We start from the raw sequence: 19,100 nt of genomic DNA, 5'->3' as shown, positions 1-19,100 counted from the left end.
AGACCATAAGCCCCTTCTCCACTTTTAAATTAGCTATAAAGAGGTGGATCATAAGTAGCAGAAGCTGGGAGTAGTGAACAAAGGGTTTTAATATGTGTTGTTCCTTTTTTATTCTTTTATTGTCTATAAAATGGAATATTATTGTATGTATTTTTTTGTTTTTATACCACACATCCTGACATACAGACACTACAAACACCCACGTCCACACACCAGTACATAAATCCACTGACACCAATGATGAAGGACCACAATGGAAACAAGCCTATGGCTTTATTGTGTTTTTATGAAATCCTATTGGTAAATGGAGAAAATGTATACCTGTTTTCATATTGTGATCCAATGTATATGTGTGATTTTCCATTCTAAACCAATAAACTATTCAATCAATCAATCAAACGTCACAGCAGTATAGTTTGTTTATACTTCAGAAGTATGATATTTGAACATCGTCCCCAAAATGAATGGAAGCGAAATAAAGAGAGCTTATTATTAATCAGTCAGCAGCCTCCAACGGGCGAAATAACGTCACAGCAGTATAGTTTGTTTATACTTCAGAAGTATGATATTTGTACAAACGGGCGAAATAACATTATACATTATGCTCCGCAAAATAACATTATACACTCTGCTGCCGCGTTCGCTGCACGCTTCATTTAATTTAATTTGGGACCTTGCAGGGACCTCTGCTGCCGCGTTGCCGCATTCGCGGCAAAAGGGGGCGGGGGGTCGTGGCCAATCAGAGAAAAGCTGAACACAAGTAGGTTGCCTTTAATATTCACGCGACCTGGGCATTGTACGGCCCGCAGGCCAAATACGGCCCGCGGGATGATTCTGACCGCCCCGCAAAACATTATATGATAATAAAAAAATTAAATTTTTTTTTTTTTTTTTTCAAATTTTTTTATAATTTAAAAAAAAATGTTTCATGTCAACGTTCACACGCACAATATACGCTTACCTAGGATTTGACTTGATTCAACAAAAAAGCAGTCGGGGCAATGGCAAGCCGAAAACTGTCGAAAGTGGTTATTTCTTTTTACAACTGAGGTAGGTAGATCAGCTGATCACCGGCACAGGTACTCATCCATGTTAGGAGCACTGCATGATGAATTTTCAAGGCGTTTTCAAGATTTCAAAAAGGTTGAGGATGAAATGCAGCTGGTTTCCTTTCCCTTTACCTGCAGTGTTGATAGTGCACCCACTGATGTTCAGCTTGAACTCATTGACCTGCAGTCTGATTCACTACTGAAAGAGCACTTTAAGTCAGCATCACTGCTAGAGTTCTACTCTGCTCTCAAGGAGGATAACTTTCCAAACATGAGGAGACATGCTCAGAAGATGTTGGTTCTCTTTGGATCCACATACATATGTGAACAGACATGCCCACTTTGACAACCTAGGATGGCTTAGAGTAGACGACAGAGTACAGCAACTTGCAATGGGCCTGGTCTACAAGATACACTACACGACCAAGGTACCCATGTACATGTCAAAATACTTCCCAAAGGTCAGTGAATACCATGATCACAACACCAGAGGGAGCTCCACAAATCATGTTAAACCCAGATTCGGCTCAAACAAGGGACTAAACACATTTCGCAATTATGCCACATCAATGTGGAACGCCCTACCCAAAGCTGTAAAGGAATGTGAATCACTACCCACTTTCAAAACCACTCTCAAGGAACACCTACGGGAGACTGCAATTCGAAACTGGCCCCTGTAAATGTCCTAACCCAACCCCCTCCAATGTACAGTAATTTACCTAGTATGGTGTTGTCAATATTCCAATGTACAGTTTTGCTTGTTTGTACAGTGTCCCCCCCCCCCCAACCCCCTCCAATGTAAATTACCTAGTATGGTTGTCAATATCCCAATGTACAGTTTTGCTTGTACAGTGTTTCCCCCCCCCAACCCCTCCCTACCCAACCCCACCCAACCTCCTCCAATGTACAGTTTTTACGTCAAATGTATATACTCCCTTTTCTGGACTATTTTTGTATCACAAACAGTACTGTATTTGCAAATCTGGTATGTCATAAATGTATAGATGTAGCAGTACTGTCTATCTGTATGTCATGTAAAAGAAAAAGAACTGAAGAACACTAAAATGTGGAAATATAACAAGTGAAATGGGACACATTCTTTTTTTTTGCAGTTCTGAAAACATTAAATGTTTAATATAGGCATGTAAAGTAAAAAAGGCTACAAAACTTTGACACTTTTCTTTACACAGTTACACGGTTCAGTGACATGTCTTGTTTATTTTGGCTACAAAGATGATGTGATGTCTTTAGAAAGCTAAGAAGATCCTTGTTTCAATAGTATATGAAACTCAAAATGCCCTTTGTTATTAATGTGACTGAAAATGAGTTAAAGGCCAACCTCCAGCTTAAACCCTACTGATCAATTATGGGTAGTTTACATCATTGGTATATAATTTCATTATTTATTTTTTTCCATTTGACACCGGAAATGCCACTCTGAAAGAGTTAAAAAGGTCCACACACGAATAACATGCACGCGCGAATCAAAAAAGCTTATCAAACGCCGACGTCACAACAGGACACAGGTGCATATTAATGAGCCGAATCTAATGTTGCTTTTCCACTAAAATAAAGTACTCAGTTTGTCTCCGTGTGGGGAGGCGGGGCTGCTGGTGATCAGCATGAGAGCTCCAGAAATGTCACGTGAAAAACTGCAGACCACTGATTGGTCAGAAGAGAGACGCGTCACTGTCTGGAGAGTCTGAACGAAAACAGAACGCTGCCATCTTTAATGTCTCGCGTAGGATGTCTTATGTATGTTTGCAGCACGAAACAAGTGCAATAAAACAGGATACAGTCACTGTGTATTCTGCCTCATTTATTGATGAAACAAAACCGACATCAACACAATTTGCCACCGAGCGGAGAGTTTAGTCTGACAAAAAGATAGCTGATTAGTTACGCTTGTTGTTGGGGTTAGGGACGAGTGGTAACGTTAGTTAGCCTAATGCTAATGTTAGCAGATAGACACGAGAGGCTAGGTAACGTTAAAGCTTGTAGAATAGACACAATGAGGTAACGTTAGCGTTAGCATAATAGACACAACGAGAGTCTGGTTAATGTTGTTATTGATTGAATGAAAAGTGTGTTTTACTCTGGCTTGCCAAGCTCATCATAGCCCCTTTCGTGACTGATGCACCGAGTGAATCCACAGTCACTTGCTCCTTAATAGGAAACCAACCTAGATTTACCATGAAGGACTGGTTCTGGCCGAACCGTTCGTTATACAAGTATCACAGAGACATTTCAAATGTACTCACAGTTGCACGAGGGTTTCGGACAGAGATACGGGATGGTTTGAAAGCTCTGCGTTGCTAATAAACATTTTAAATATTTTTTATAAACTGCTCAAAACGGCATTATTTCCGGTGTTGGCTGCCTGGTGTGATCACAGCGCATGCGCATCATGCACCCAACGCCGGAAACAATGCTCCGCCTCCTTGCTACTGCCTGTGACTCACAGAGCCCCCTGGTGACCAACACCTGTTGTGACGACATTACACGCGCACGTTATGAACCATTGATTAAAATATGCACGTGCGTGGTGATTGTGTTGGGCAGACAAAATGTCTTGATAAAAACGCTAAAACTGGGTCAATTTCAATACTTTTTTTTCCAATTCTTCATGAAAGTCACTGTTGGCCTAGTCCACATTGTTTATTGAACAAAAATACAACGTGGAGGTTGACCTTTAAATGTTTCACATTTTGTTTATCATTTTGGAAATTCTATTTGAATAAATGGTATTTTTGAAAGCTAACCTCACCTTTTAATTGCCAAATAATAACATACACTCTTACCAGCGGTCAAAACAATGCCATTTACTGCTTTTTATATAGAAATAAAATGTATATTATGCATAATTGAGTTCGGAATTTTGGCCCAGCCCTCCAAAATATTTTCAGTTGCTCATTTGGCCCCCTGGGAACAATAATTGCCCACCCCTGGGTTATAGGATAACCTTCATTCATCAACCTCCTCCCGATAGGTCTTCTCATCATTGTATGATGGTAGTTATGAGTACAGTGTAAGACAGGCAGTAGATAAGTATGTGTTTGTGTGTGTGTGAGAGAAAGAGAGAGAGGGAGAGGGAGAGGGAGAGATTCTAAGATTCTAAGCATTGCAAGCAGAGCCATAATTTTTTCATTTATTGTGATTTCCTCTGATAATCTTTACAAAAATAGCGTAACGTGTGTGGACAAGATGGATGAGGACTGGAAACATGTCAGTTTCAGACTTTCAGTATTGTATCTGTAACTGAGGGGTACAATTCCCTGACTGTATTACTAGATATGATACTTACTACCACTACCTTTGTACTTAATATTCGGCCACCCAGTACACGGCATAAATATATTATCATGAACACTCTCACGTAGATGAAACGGATCCAACACAAATGTACGAAGTCGAAACAGGTCTTTATTTCTACACAGCGATGGTGTGTAGAACAAGCACTTAATCACTTAATTACATTTATGAATTGAAATAGTATGCACTTTTATGGCAAAGAGTATTCGTCGGTATATCAATAGAGAATGTCCAATCTCTGAAGGCGCAGGTGGTAAATATACGACCTGGAATAGTTAAGGAATAACAGCAATGATACTTTAATGATTATATACTAGATACACTAGAGGGGGTTAATCCGGTCGCTTGTAAGCCGACAGGAGTAGGAGGGGGGGGGGGGTAGAATCCGGCTGCCTCGTCCGGCCAAGGGTATCCCAGGTGAACCCACTGTAGTGCCGTTCAATGCGCCGGCGATCCTTGGACCACAGATGAAAGCAGGTGGACTCTTTGTGGGCCGGCTCTCTCCGGTCCACGGGGGAGAGACGTGAAGCGACCTTGTCTTGCAGAGCGTCTCCTCACCTTGCGTCCTCTCCAGGGGGGGGGGGTTCCAACACACGGCAGTGTCGGGGGTCTTTATCCATGGAATAATCAAAGTATACAAAGCATAATCCGTGCCTGGGAAGGCGGGCTGTCGTCGGTAGAATAATCCGGTATACAGGTCCACTCGCTCGTCGGCTCTGGGGCTCCTCGGGTGCAGCTTCACGTAGGGTCAACCACCCTGGGTAAGCAGCCAGTTCTCTGCCCGAAACGATGGGGTACTGACTACGGTAGTATTCTCACCGCACGAAGCACTATATATTAACAGACTATTATTAGCTTAATAGACTACGTCCAACTCGACGATATAGTGCCAAATATGACTATTCAAATATTAATATACACGATGTCTCAATACCGATGGTAGGCGAACTTGGCCTTACTCCCACACGTGGCGTCGCGGGGAGGCTTTACGTCTGTGACTCTATTGGAGGGTAAGAAACTGGACTGAAAAGAAAGTCCTACTTTAGTAGCGCAGTATATATACGCACTATGAACAAATAGTCCCATTAGTGGTGCGGTAGCCAGATTCCTACGCGGAACTAGGACTTGTTCGTACATGTGGAGCGGTACGTTTGAACTGGGTCTGAGGGGTATGGCAGCCTGGCACCAAGGTCTCGACCAATAGTAGAATGGAGACTATTATGGGATGTTCAGTAGGCTAGAATGGATATTCAATGCATATTGTACAAGGAATATACAAGGGATATCAGGGAATATTAGAGAATATACAAATACAATTAAATATATATATATAAATAAATATATATATTCGGTTTAATCTGGCCCTTCACAACAGCCACCCCCTGAATAGGTCCCAGACCTAATCAGTTAAACAGAGACAGATTAATCGCGTTGTCTATTTACACATAAGGGTTTGCTGTAGGGGTCAGTCAACTTCACAAAGTCATAGGGTTGTAGGGTCATGGTCATCATCGATTGTGTCTGGGAGTCGAGGCAGTTCTATGAGCCTTGCCACGGGACGGGTATAAGTGCGACCCTGGACGAGCACTTCAGCTGCTCGGACCTTGCCGTCGGCACCGGTGATCACTTTGCTTACGCGGCCGGCCGGCCACATAGCTCTGGGCAGTGATTGATCAATAATCATGACGACTGTTCCTTCTGTCAAATTGTCTCTCTCCTTTACCCACTTCTGGCGGGTCTGTAGAGACGGTAGGTAGTGCAGTAGGAAACTGTTCCAAAACTTGTCGGCTAATACTTGGCTGTACCTCCACATTCGTCGGCCGTTCGCTTCTTCAGGCCGGTACATTGTCTGTGGTAATGCAGGATCTAGCCGCCCCATCAGGAGTGTGTTGGGGGTTCTGCGTAGGCGACCACCCACTCTGATGAGGGTATGAGCGTCGCTCTCGGGGGCCAGATGAATTAATCTGCTGTCGGATGGGACGGGCTTTCCTCCCTGTAGACAGGCCAATTCATCGGGGAACGAGTCTCTCTGGGCTCGCTGCAGTAGAAGCAATTCTGCTTCCTCGTAGTTAGCTGCTGACATATCAGCGGGGGACTTGCACTCCGGGTGGTACCGCAGGAATGTTCTTTGTTGTGCACTCTCTATGGACGTGCAATCGTCTATGTTAGGGTCGGTGGAGGCTACGGTGCTCAATCCACAGAACACAGACTTCTTATTTTCCACCTCCTCTGGACTTGCTTCCCTCGGGATAGGCGTGGGCCACTGTCCTTCCGGGAGTCTTAGGAATGCGGGGCCGTCACTGTAGACATTGCGACGGGTGAGGTCATCCAGGGGCATCCCCCGGGTGATGACGTCAGCTGGGTTCTGTTTTGTATCAACGTAGCGCCACTCTGTTTCTCCGGTTAACTCTTCGGTTAAGTCTTGAATCTCGGTGACTCTGACTCCCACGAAGACTTTGTACTTGCATGAGTCCGATTTGATCCAGGCGAGTACCGTCGTGGAATCTGACCACAGGATTGTTCTAGACACCGGTATGGTGAGCTCACGTTGGATGAGCGTGGCTAGGTGCGCTCCGGCTAGGGCTGCGCAGAGCTCTAGACGTGGGATAGATTGTTGCTTGCGTGGGGCTATTCTCGAGCGGGCGAGGACAAATGCTGTGTAGATCTCTCCCCCCTGGTCTTGGGCCCGCAAGTAGGCTACTGATCCGTATGCGACCTCTGAGGCGTCACTGAAGACGTGTAAGTCCATTTTACATGTCTCTGGCCTCACCGTGGGTGGGAAGTAGCTTCGGCGCATATTAACGCCTGGGAGTGAGTGGAGCTCCATCTCCCACTCTCTCCAGGTGGATGCAAGGTGTGCGGGAATGGGATCGTCCCAGCCCTGGTCCTTGTCCCACAATGCTCGTACAATAATTTTTGCCCTGGTGGTGTACGGTAGAATACATCCTAGCGGGTCATATTGTCGGGCGAGTGTTGTGTACACACTCCGTCTGGTGGTCGGCGCCGCCGCCGGCCTTCCCTGCTCCGTAGTCAGGGGCTTGTGTCTGTAGTGAAGCGAATCTGTTTTGAATCGCCACACCAATCCCAGGGTCATCTCCTGGGCTTCTCCCGGGATTGTAGCCATCCAGGTCTCGCTGCTGGCTGCCTTGTCCTCGGAGGAGAGGCTGCGCAGTACTTGCGGATCGCTGCTGGCCCACTGCCTGAGATCAAAGCCGCCTTTGATCAATGAGGCGCGGAGTTTAATCAGGAGAGCCTCGGCTTCTTCTTGGGTTGAAAGGCTTTGTAGACAGTTGTCTACGTAGAAGCTGTTCTTTACGCTGTGTCGGACCTCTTCGTCCGCTGCTGGGTCCTCTGCTACATGTTTCTGTAGTGCAAATGTCGCACAGCAGGGGCTGCACGTCGTTCCGAAGGGGAGGACTTCCCATTGGTAGATGGCTGGGTGCTCATCTCCTGGCTTCTCTCTCCATAGGAACCGTAACAGGGGCTTGTCCGCCTCTACTAATCTCACCTGCAGGAACATTCCTTTAATGTCCACGCTGATGGCCACCTTTTCCTGGCGGAAGCGGAGTAGAACGCCGAGTAGGGAGGGGCCGAGTGTGGGACCGGGCCGTAACTCTTTATTTAGATTTTGGGATCCGATCTGGTAGCTGCAGTTAAATACTATGCGGTCTTTACCGTTGTGATGGACCTTGTGGTGGGGCACGTACCACGATTCAGTGGTCTGGTCAGCCTCTTTAATGTCCATCTTTGTGACGTGTCCCGCTGTGATGAGCTTCTCAATCTCAGCGCGGTATACACTCTCTTGGGCGGGGTTCTTGGCTAAGCGCCGCTCCGTGTTCAGCAGGTACCGTTCTGTGGCGTCTGTCTTGGCGTGGAAAGTAGGCATTCCTTCTCGCCGCAGGAGTGGCGTGGCGTATCTCAACACGCCGTTGACCGGGACTCTCTTGGTCCCTGTCTCGAGGAGGTGAATGGCGTAAATGTCATCTTTAGAGCGAATGTCTTTCTTTCCGTTCTTAAAGGGCATTTGTTCCAAGGTCCATAGCCGCTCTACGTGTTGCAGGAGTGCGGTTTCTCCCTCTGTGACTCGGGAGTGGAGACATCTAGTGGCTGTACTTCGGTTGAGAGATTTGGCGAGCGGGCCTTGGAGAGTCCATCCCAAACGGGTCTCGACTGCTGCAGGACAGCCTCGGGGTCCGGTATGAACCCGGTCTATCGGGACAATGAGGTCTGCATGGTCGGAGCCTATCAACAGGGTCGGCATAGCATTGTCTATGAGCGGGATCGGTAACTTGCGCAGATGTGCATATTTCTCCATCAGCTTGGCGACGGGGTATGTGTACCGCGACAGTCCTATTTCTTGGCTGGTGAAAGCGTCTGCAATCTGGTACCGTCGCTCAGGCTGGCCGCTTGCTGCGATAGAGAATGAGACATTCTCGCCCTTTATCGTCTTCAAATCTCGTCTTATTGTCCGAATTGTCATTTGGGTTTCGCTTCCCCGCAGCCCTAGCTGGGCCGCAGCGGAGGCGAGCAGCAGGGTCTTCTCTGACCCGTCATCGAGGACGGCGTAAGTGTCCAGGACTTTATTCTGGTAGCTTAGTGTCACACGCACTACTTTTAGGAGTACTCGGGCTCCACTGCTGCTGGCGGGATCGATGTACATGACGCTCGCTTTGCGGCTGGATGGTGCAGGTGAAGGGCGCCGTCTGTTACTGTCGTGAAGTATGTCCAGATGGGCTCCATCGCACTTGGTGCACCTTTTCTTTAAGCGGCATTCGGCTGCCATGTGTGAGCGCGCACAGCGAAAACAGCGCTTGTTGGACTTTATCCATTGACCTGCTTCCTCCGCGTTCAGCTTGGGGAAGGAGTCACATTGCGCTAGCCAGTGTTCTTTCTCACAGTAGGGGCACACTATCTTCCACTTCTCCGTTCTGGAGGGGGTACTGTGGCTCCTGCTGCTCTGTACTGACTCCGATTGGTGCATCACAGTCACCGATCTTCTTCCATCATTTAGTCGTCTGGTTCCTTCTCTGGAGCCAGGGGTGCTCCGTCCGAATGTATCTAGCCGTAGGCTGCTGACTTCTCTCGCCAGGAAGTCTGCTAGATCGAGGAGGTTCGGTTCGGGGCCATTCGGGTCTCTGTGGTCCCTCTGCCGCCTAAAGCGCTCCTGACGAGCGGGCGGCAGCTTCTCCAGGATCCTTTCCACATTTGAGTTGGCGTAAAGTTCATGCCTCCCCTTCTCTCTTTGCGCTCCCAACATCCCTACCAGGGACTGCACTCTGATGGACAGGTCGTCCAGTGCTCGATTGTCTATTGCTGGGGGTAAGCGGTCGATGTGTCGGATCTCCTGGATCACGTAATCCCATATGCGCCCATACCTCTGGTCCAATGCTACCAGCGCTGCTGTGTATGGGGTGGTGGAAGTCGCGTAGGCGAGCGCTATATTATGTGCGCGGGGTACCTTTAAGTGCTTCAGTAGGATGGCGTATTTGTGGCGTTCATCCAATACATCCACCAACATGGCCTCCAGACACATGCGGAGTTCTGTATACTGGGCCCGGTTCTCTTGGGTGAAGTCGGGTACCATAGGCGTGCCAATGTATGACGCTGACTGTGGATACATCGGCGAGCGTTGGGGGAGAGGCCTCCTAGGCGAGTCTCCTCCCGCTCCTTGGTATGGGCTGGTACCGGCAGTGTACCATGGCCCGCTTGTCCAGGTGCTGTTCCTCGGTGCGGGTCGTGCGTCGTGCTCACCCGGGTATAGAGTCGGGGGTCTGTAGCGCAGCTCCGCGGGAGTATAGCCTGGGCTGTACCGGGCCTCCTGGTCAGGTAGAGTACTGTGCTGTCTTCGGGCGTGGTTCTCCTCCTCTTCCTCTTCGTCTTCAGTTAGGTCATCCAGTGCTTGTAGTCTCTGGTTTAGCCTCTCCACAGGATATGCTGCTCCTTCCCGGTTGCTAGGTCTCGCTTGGACCGGTGGGGGGAGGTGGTCTGTGGGGGGTATAGACCTCGTCTGTTGGTCAAGTTCAGGGTTGTTTACTTGGCTAGGGGATGCCGCCCTGGAGGTGTGTCTAGACGAGTTCCTGGAGCCTCTGGCGGAGGGAGAGGGTGTTGTCCGTCTGATCAGCTGTTCTATTAGTTGCGACTGCTGTCTGTCGCGCGCTGCGTCCCGTTGAGCACCGGCTCGTTCTCGGGCCACATTCTCTTCCATCTGAATGCGTCTTATTTCTAGACGTATCTGCTCGTGTTCGCTTCGCTGCTGGATCTGCAGTCGGTCGCGTTCAGCAGCGGCGTTCAGGCTGATGAGGAAGGCCTGCTGTAGGGTCCTCTCTGCCTCGCTGGGAGAAGGCGGTTGTATAGGGGAGCCTTCCCTCGGGGTACTCCTTGCGGAGCCTTGGAGCTCTATCTCCACGGTGCTCTCCCCGTCTTCTTCCGTGCCGAGTTCTCTCTCGGTAGCGTTGTATTCCTCCCGGGACTCATCGGGGACTACTTCTTCAGTACTGGCGGGGTGTGAAGTCATGTCTGGTTCCCACTGGTCCCCACCGTGAACTTGGTCAGCTACATTAGAGCCCGTAGGGGCCTCTATGGTCGGGGTAGTCTGGGCGTTGGGGTTAGACATACTTTTACCTTCTAGTTTTACCGCGTTTACTGTTAGTAGAAGACTAGGTTGTTGACTGACAGCGTAGGCCTCTAAGTACTGAGGGAGCCGTCGTTCGCGCTGCGGGCGTTGGTTAGGAGGATCGTTTCGTGGAGTGTTCATCATAGGCCATTTCAATATTAATAACACTATATTAATATTACACTAATTACCATCCGGCTCGAAGGACCAATTGTAACTGAGGGGTACAATTCCCTGACTGTATTACTAGATATGATACTTACTACCACTACCTTTGTACTTAATATTCGGCCACCCAGTACACGGCATAAATATATTATCATGAACACTCTCACGTAGATGAAACGGATCCAACACAAATGTACGAAGTCGAAACAGGTCTTTATTTCTACACAGCGATGGTGTGTAGAACAAGCACTTAATCACTTAATTACATTTATGAATTGAAATAGTATGCACTTTTATGGCAAAGAGTATTCGTCGGTATATCAATAGAGAATGTCCAATCTCTGAAGGCGCAGGTGGTAAATATACGACCTGGAATAGTTAAGGAATAACAGCAATGATACTTTAATGATTATATACTAGATACACTAGAGGGGGTTAATCCGGTCGCTTGTAAGCCGACAGGAGTAGGAGGGGGGGGGGGGGTAGAATCCGGCTGCCTCGTCCGGCCAAGGGTATCCCAGGTGAACCCACTGTAGTGCCGTTCAATGCGCCGGCGATCCTTGGACCACAGATGAAAGCAGGTGGACTCTTTGTGGGCTGGCTCTCTCCGGTCCACGGGGGAGAGACGTGAAGCGACCTCGTCTTGCAGAGCGTCTCCTCACCTTGCGTCCTCTCCAGGGGGGGGGGTTCCAACACACGGCAGTGTCGGGGGTCTTTATCCATGGAATAATCAAAGTATACAAAGCATAATCCGTGCCTGGGAAGGCGGGCTGTCGTCGGTAGAATAATCCGGTATACAGGTCCACTCGCTCGTCGGCTCTGGGGCTCCTCGGGTGCAGCTTCACGTAGGGTCAACCACCCTGGGTAAGCAGCCAGTTCTCTGCCCGAAACGATGGGGTACTGACTACGGTAGTATTCTCACCGCACGAAGCACTATATATTAACAGACTATTATTAGCTTAATAGACTACGTCCAACTCGACGATATAGTGCCAAATATGACTATTCAAATATAAATATACACGATGTCTCAATACCGATGGTAGGCGAACTTGGCCTTACTCCCACACGTGGCGTCGCGGGGAGGCTTTACGTCTGTGACTCTATTGGAGGGTAAGAAACTGGACTGAAAAGAAAGTCCTACTTTAGTAGCGCAGTATATATACGCACTATGAACAAATAAGTCCCATTAGTGGTGCGGTAGCCAGATTCCTACGCGGAACTAGGACTTGTTCGTACATGTGGAGCGGTACGTTTGAACTGGGTCTGAGGGGTATGGCAGCCTGGCACCAAGGTCTCGACCAATAGTAGAATGGAGACTATTATGGGATGTTCAGTAGGCTAGAATGGATATTCAATGCATATTGTACAAGGAATATACAAGGGATATCAGGGAATATTAGAGAATATACAAATACAATTAAATATATATATATAAATAAATATATATATTCGGTTTAATCTGGCCCTTCACAACAGTATCTCTTATCCAACCACACCACCTGGCAGCTAGTAACAACAGTTCCTTCAACAGGCAAACGTTTTCAGATGAGCCTGTCTGATACATTGTTTGCCGGGCCAATGAATATTGAAGTCTAAATTCCGGGAATGTTTCTTTGCCCATTTTTACACATACAAATTGTTCTCTTTCTCTCTTGGAGAGGTTTGGGGCATGCAAATAAATGAATGCCCAAAAAGCCCAATGGAATGCAGAAAAGTTTGATGTATTAGATGTAAATGGTGTTTTTGCAACATGTCCTTGTCACATGTATATGAAGTGCTTGCCAAGATGATGAGCACAGCCATAGACCCATGTACCTGTAGCTCCCCTCTCATTCCCCCATGCTGCTATGACACCTGACATTCAGTTAAGTTTAATAAAGGAACATCTTATTTTATCTTAAAACAAATACACGCTGTGAATTAGGATCTTTCACTGGATTAGGACAGCTTGAACGTGTCCCCGCCCAACACACACACACACACACACACACACACACACACACACACACACACACACACACACACACACACACACACACACACACACACACACACACACACACACACACACACACACACACACACACACTGGACCTTGACTTCCTCTTTTCTTCCCCTCTACCACTTCTGTCACTGCTTGCTGCTTTCTTTTTCTCTCTCTAGCCCTCATCTCTCCATTATAACACCATGGTTATGGCTCAGACCTGGACTCTCCGACACCACTTTGAGGGTTTTCCCAAAACCAGTAACTTTGAACTGAAGGAGGAGAGACTGCCTGGACCCAAACATGGAGGTAAGTATTATGAACCCAGACATGGAGGTCAATATTGGCAAAACAAGAACCAAGCTGCGTGGCCATTGTACTGGTAGCCGGTTCTGTCTGTGTTTACTTGTACTAGGTTATACTGGGCAGAGAATGTTAGCATGAAGCATGTTTTCTTTGTCTTGTGCAAGGCATGTTGGCCTTATATACCTGGGCAACATGGTGGTGAAAACTAAAATGAGACTGGCTTGGGAAAACCTGAAGTTCTCCCTTGACTGTCATAATATGACATTGCAATTGTTTGTATTGTATGACAAATGTAGTATATAATGTAGGCCATTCTGAATGTTTTAACACTGGATTCAATGAGCCCACTTCCTACCAGCTCACTGTGTGCTATTGGACCAATGCTTAAAGGGGCAATTCACAAAAAAAAACATAATACTTTATCCAAAACTTTAAACAAATGAATACCTAAATTTTGTTTGACTAATTGAGTTTGAATATGGCCACCAGTGATGTCATTGGGGATGTTGAATTATTGTGTTGTGTTAATTACAGCTCAATGGAATTATATGGTAGCAATCCCTATAAGACAAAGTATTGCTATTCATTTCATGGTGCTGTACACTGATTAGATGACATCACTGGTGGCTATATTCAAACTAAGTACGTTCTATTTTATGATAATAACGTTCAGGTTTGTTCGATCCATGAGATATGATCCCCAAAATAACGTAAAACAAAAAGAAAGTTCACACTAGAAGTCAGATTATTGACAGGGGCTGGTGTGAGCTGGGAATTGTTTTCGAAAGCCCTGGGTCTCCTTGTTCTTAGGACTACACACACTTATGACAGCTTGCTTTACTTCCGTCTAATTCATCCGGTTTCTGTCGGGATACGCTGAGATATTTCTAAACTCATAATTTCACTAATAACACTTAAAATCATTGGTAAACAAATGTAGTGCTGAAAATATACACTTTGACTGCTGTTTTGACAGGGTTACGGTCTTTACTCTTGGCTACATTTGAAAAAGAAACGCAACATTAATTAATACATTCTGTATTCATATATTTATGGCGTGATATCAATATCGTACCGGTACCAGACCACTTGGGCTTAAGGGGTTAATAACAGTCAAACTAAATTAATGTGTGCAAACCTGTTTAGTATTTTTGGATGTGTGAGATTATGTGTAAAATAAATCTGCATTGTTTTTTTGCGAAGTGCCCCTTTAAGTTATTGTGTTGTATTTCCAGAAGTGCTGTTGGAGGCTGTGTTCCTGAGTGTGGACCCATACATGAGGTTTGTAGTCTAATGTCATAAGGCACTCTCAGTCAGTCTAGAGCAGTGTTTCTCAACTGGTGGGTCGCGACCCAAAAGTGGGTCGCAGGGCCATTTTGAGTGGGTCGTGGATGTGTGTGTAAAATAAAACTACCTATCTTTGTGAAAGTGGCTTCTCAGCTGTGGTCCAGCGGAAGACAAAGCAGAGAAACAGAATGGACATTGAGCATGACCTCAGAGTTGCTTTGTCTACCATCACCCCAGACTTTGAGACTCTTGTCAGGAGCAAACAACATCCCCAGTTATCCCATTAGTTCCCTGGGATGTTAAGCTAAGAAGTATGCTAAGAAGCATATATTATTTATTATTATTATTTTATTTCAGTGTGTTTTTATATCCCTAGTTGCACTTTTGTTGCAACCCCAGTTATTGCATTAGTTCCCCCAAACTTACTGTAGGTCTGTTATGTTAAGCTAAGAAGTCTGCTAAGAAGCATAATTATTTATTATTATTATTATTTTATTTCATTGGGTTTTTAGCCCTAGTTGCACTTTTGTTGCGCTTTTTTCTGTTTATTTCATGTTTTTAACAGTGCATGAAAGATTGTGTATTACTGCAAAAAAATATATATTGAAATAAATCATAGTGGTTCAAAAATGTGGGTCGCGACTTAATGATTAAGGAAAATGTTGGGTCCCGAGGCTAGACCAGTTGAGAACCACTGGTATAGAGGTAGAAAGGAAGTGTTCCAGGATGTCTCAATGCCTGGAAAAGTGGTAGAGTTCATACCTTATGTATCATATACATCAGTATGATATTTGGCTATTTCTTCAATGACTTTCCACACAAACAGGGATACGTATTGTGCTCTGTTTAGCTGAAATGTGGAAATGTAATGCATCTTAGCAATGCACGCTTTGTTTGCCTATTGGTCTGTCTGTCTGTCTTTCTGTTTGTTTGCCTGTCTGTCTATTGTAGGAGGGAACATTCTCTGCAATATCTAGACCAGATAAATACCTTATCTAATCAATGTCCTAGATGTGTGTGTGAAACAGGGCGTTGCTGAAATAGAAAAATGCATGAACTGAACCACCACCTGGGTAAATAGAGAGAGAGAGAAAGAGAGAGAGAGAGAGAGGAGAGAGAGAGGAGAGAGAGAGAGAGAGAGAGAGGAGAGAGAGAGAGAGGAGAGAGAGAGAGAGAGAGAGAGAGAGAGGAGAGAGAGAGAGAGAGAGAGAGAGAGAGAGAGAGAGATCTGTAAAGCATTCCCGGGTAACTGGAGAAAGGTATTCCCGTAACCTATGGGTAACCGAGAATACCTTGAGGTACCAGGAATACCATGCCTAGGTATTCCCGTAACCTGATAGGTATTCACGGCAGGCCCACGTGAGCAGATCGGCGCGGCCGAGAAATCCGCTCTTCGCTCTTTAAAGCTTGGTCCGCTCCGCTAATCGCTCATGTTGACCCCGCTCCCAAGTCGCTCTCCGCTCGCTCCCCACTCACCTTGAATCGAGCGCTCCCCGCTCCCCGCGCCAGATCGCTCGGCAGTTTTTCTTTTTCTTTTTTGGAGCATGGTGTAAATGAGCTCAAACTACAACAGTCTACACCCCCTGGGCCCCTTAACAATTGTTTGTATTGAGCCGCATTGTAATTGTAGCCATTCTGCAATGTTAAATAACGTTGTTTATCCATTCACTAGTTCTATTAAGCGATGATAGGCTAGCCGAGCCACAATGCTATGGTCGCTGCCATTAACGTTAGCATGTAAGCTAACGTCAACAACAATGGCGTCGATACTTTTTTTAACAGGAGTGAGTGTGGGCGTCATAGATATCTATGGTGGGCGTCTCTACAGTGACGAAGCCTGAACCCTTCTCATTGGTTGAAAATGGCCTTCATGTTTGTACATCGCCATCTGTTGCTTTGGCATTGTACTGCATGTATATATTACATCAACAGTGTTAAACCACTGTGAGCGGCCTGGAGTGGATTGGAGCGGAGGAGAACTCTCGCTCCGGACGTCGCGCCGACTCATTTTAAAACCCACTCCTCGCTCACGTCAAAACAGCCCACTCCGCACCCTGTGCCGCTCACGCTCCGATCCGCTCACATGGCCTGATTCACGGTAACCTTAGATATTGATATGTATTCCGGTGACTTGTGAAAAGGAGAGGTTACCAGGAATACCATTACCATATAGGTATTCACAGTAACTTATATGTATTCCGGTAATTAATTAATTAGGCCCCAGGCCGTTAGCTACAAGCTACAAGCTAACAACACATCATGGAGGCCCAGGCCGTTAGCTACAAGCTACACACACACACACCCCCCCTACATGTGACCCCCCCCCCCCCTACATGTAACCCCCCCCCCCCCCCCCCCCTACATGTGACCCCCCCCCCCCCCTACATGTGACCCCCCCTACATGTGACCCCCCCCTACATGTGACCCCCCCCTACATGTGCCCCCCCCCCTACATGTGACCCCCCCCCTATATGTGACCCAACCCCCCCTCCCACCTCCTGTATCTTGTCTCATCAGGGCAGAGAAAGTGCTGACGAGACAAAACAGAGCAGAGCTGATTGAGATCAATGAAGATACACTGTGTTATCTCACACACACACATTCTGTACACACACACATACTGTACACACATACTGGTACACACACATACTGTACACACATACTGTACACACACACTGTACACACATACTACACACACATACTGCACACACACATACTGTACACACATACTGTACATGCATACTGTACACATACTGTACACACACTGTACACACACATACTGTACACACATACTGTACACACATACTGTACACACACATACTGTACACAGATACTGTACACACATACTGTACACACACATACTGTACACACATACTGTACACACATACTGTACACACACATACTGTACACACATGCATACTGTACACACAAATATTGTACAAACGCATACAGTGTACACCCACCCACCCACACACACATACAGTACACACACACTAGGGGCATGGTGACCAGGAATACCTGTTTTTTCCAAAATTCAGTTCAAATGCCATCTTGGAATAACAAAACAACGATTGTGTGCAGACAATTGAAAATGTTGGGTTCCTTTCCACTTTCTTGAATATAGAAAAAATTAAAATACTTGTTCTAGAACTGTATTTTTTGCATTTGTTTGTTAAGTTACTGGGAATACCCTTTCCTTGTTTTTGCTCATTTTAACAGACAAAACACAACACATTCTAGTAATTCTGGTTTACACCTAACCCTTATTATTGCTGTTATGATTTCCAAAAATAAAATCTCACCAATCTTTAGTAAAATAGGAGATTTAAGTGTTTATCTGGAATTGTGAGGATAGGTATTCGCGGTAACCTGGGATCAATATGTGAAACGTAATTATCTCCTAAAATAATCGGCCACAAAAGACGAAACTCATTTTGGTTGTTCATTGGGGTGCCAAGATCATGCCCAAAACATATGCATCTGCCATGAAAATTAAGCCTTTTTTGTTTGTTATCATTTGAAGGCCATGAACTATGTTGACTCATATCCCATACCCGGATTTTTCCTTCAGATTCAGCTAAATTTGAATTCTCTTGAGATAACTCGGGGAGAACTATGGTATTATGTTACATGATGATAATATCCCTACAAAACAACCAAAACATTTTAATTCTCTCTTAAATTGGAAGAGATAGTGAATTGGTATTCCCGGTAACTTAGGCCAACTTTTTTTTTTAAATGTGAATTATTTGGCATCTATAACAATCATTCTTGACATGAGAAAAGATTTTAATGTTGTTCGTATAAAGAAATGGGGCAGGTTGCCGGGAATACATGCGTTACCCATATAGAGAGAGAGAGAGAGAGAGAGAGAGAGAAAGAGAGAGAGAGAGAGAGAGAGAGAGAGAGAGAGAGAGAGAGAGAGAGAGAGAGAGAGAGAGAGAGAGAGAGAGAGAGAGAGAGAAAGAGAGAGAGAGAGAGAGAGAGAGAGAGAGAGAGAGAGAGAGAGAGAGAGAGAGAGAGAGAGAGAGAGAGAAGAGAGAGAGAGAGAGACCAGATCCTGTATGTAATGTAAAGGTAGACATCATTTTTAATATGGTAGTGGTTTGACTCAGTACAGATTAGACAACACTACACATATGTCCCATGTCACTGGGGGATTATTCTTTTGCATAATAAATCCATATTTTGAATCATTCACTAGCTATGTATTGTTTTGTTGTTCCATCCTGTAGGCCTTACAGCAGCAGAATGATGAAGGAAGGGGACGTGATGATTGGATCTCAAGTTGCTAAGTAACTCACATCCAATAATACTGTATATCCACACACACACACACACACACACACACACACACACACACACACACACACACACA

General features: G+C 45.9%; 1 protein-coding gene across 1 annotated transcript in view; it reads left to right on the top strand.

Moving 5' to 3' along the window:
- Positions 1 to 13,317: 13,317 nt before the first annotated feature.
- LOC311232258 (prostaglandin reductase 1-like) overlaps positions 13,318 to 19,100 on the top strand; it is a 28,914-nt gene continuing 23,131 nt past the window's right edge. Inside the window, exons 1-3 of the mRNA XM_084319001.1 lie at positions 13,318 to 13,438; positions 14,671 to 14,716; positions 18,958 to 19,017. Of these exons, the coding sequence (XP_084175127.1) occupies positions 13,333 to 13,438; positions 14,671 to 14,716; positions 18,958 to 19,017 (212 nt within the window). The 5' untranslated portion in view covers positions 13,318 to 13,332. The remainder of the gene's footprint in view (positions 13,439 to 14,670; positions 14,717 to 18,957; positions 19,018 to 19,100) is intronic.

Source organism: Notolepis coatsorum (assembly GCF_963971535.1).
Source record: "Notolepis coatsorum genome assembly, chromosome: 7".
Classification (NCBI taxonomy): Eukaryota; Metazoa; Chordata; class Actinopteri; order Aulopiformes; family Paralepididae; genus Notolepis; species Notolepis coatsorum.
Note: the sequence above shows the minus strand (reverse complement) of the source record. Positions and strands in the feature narration are given on the sequence as shown.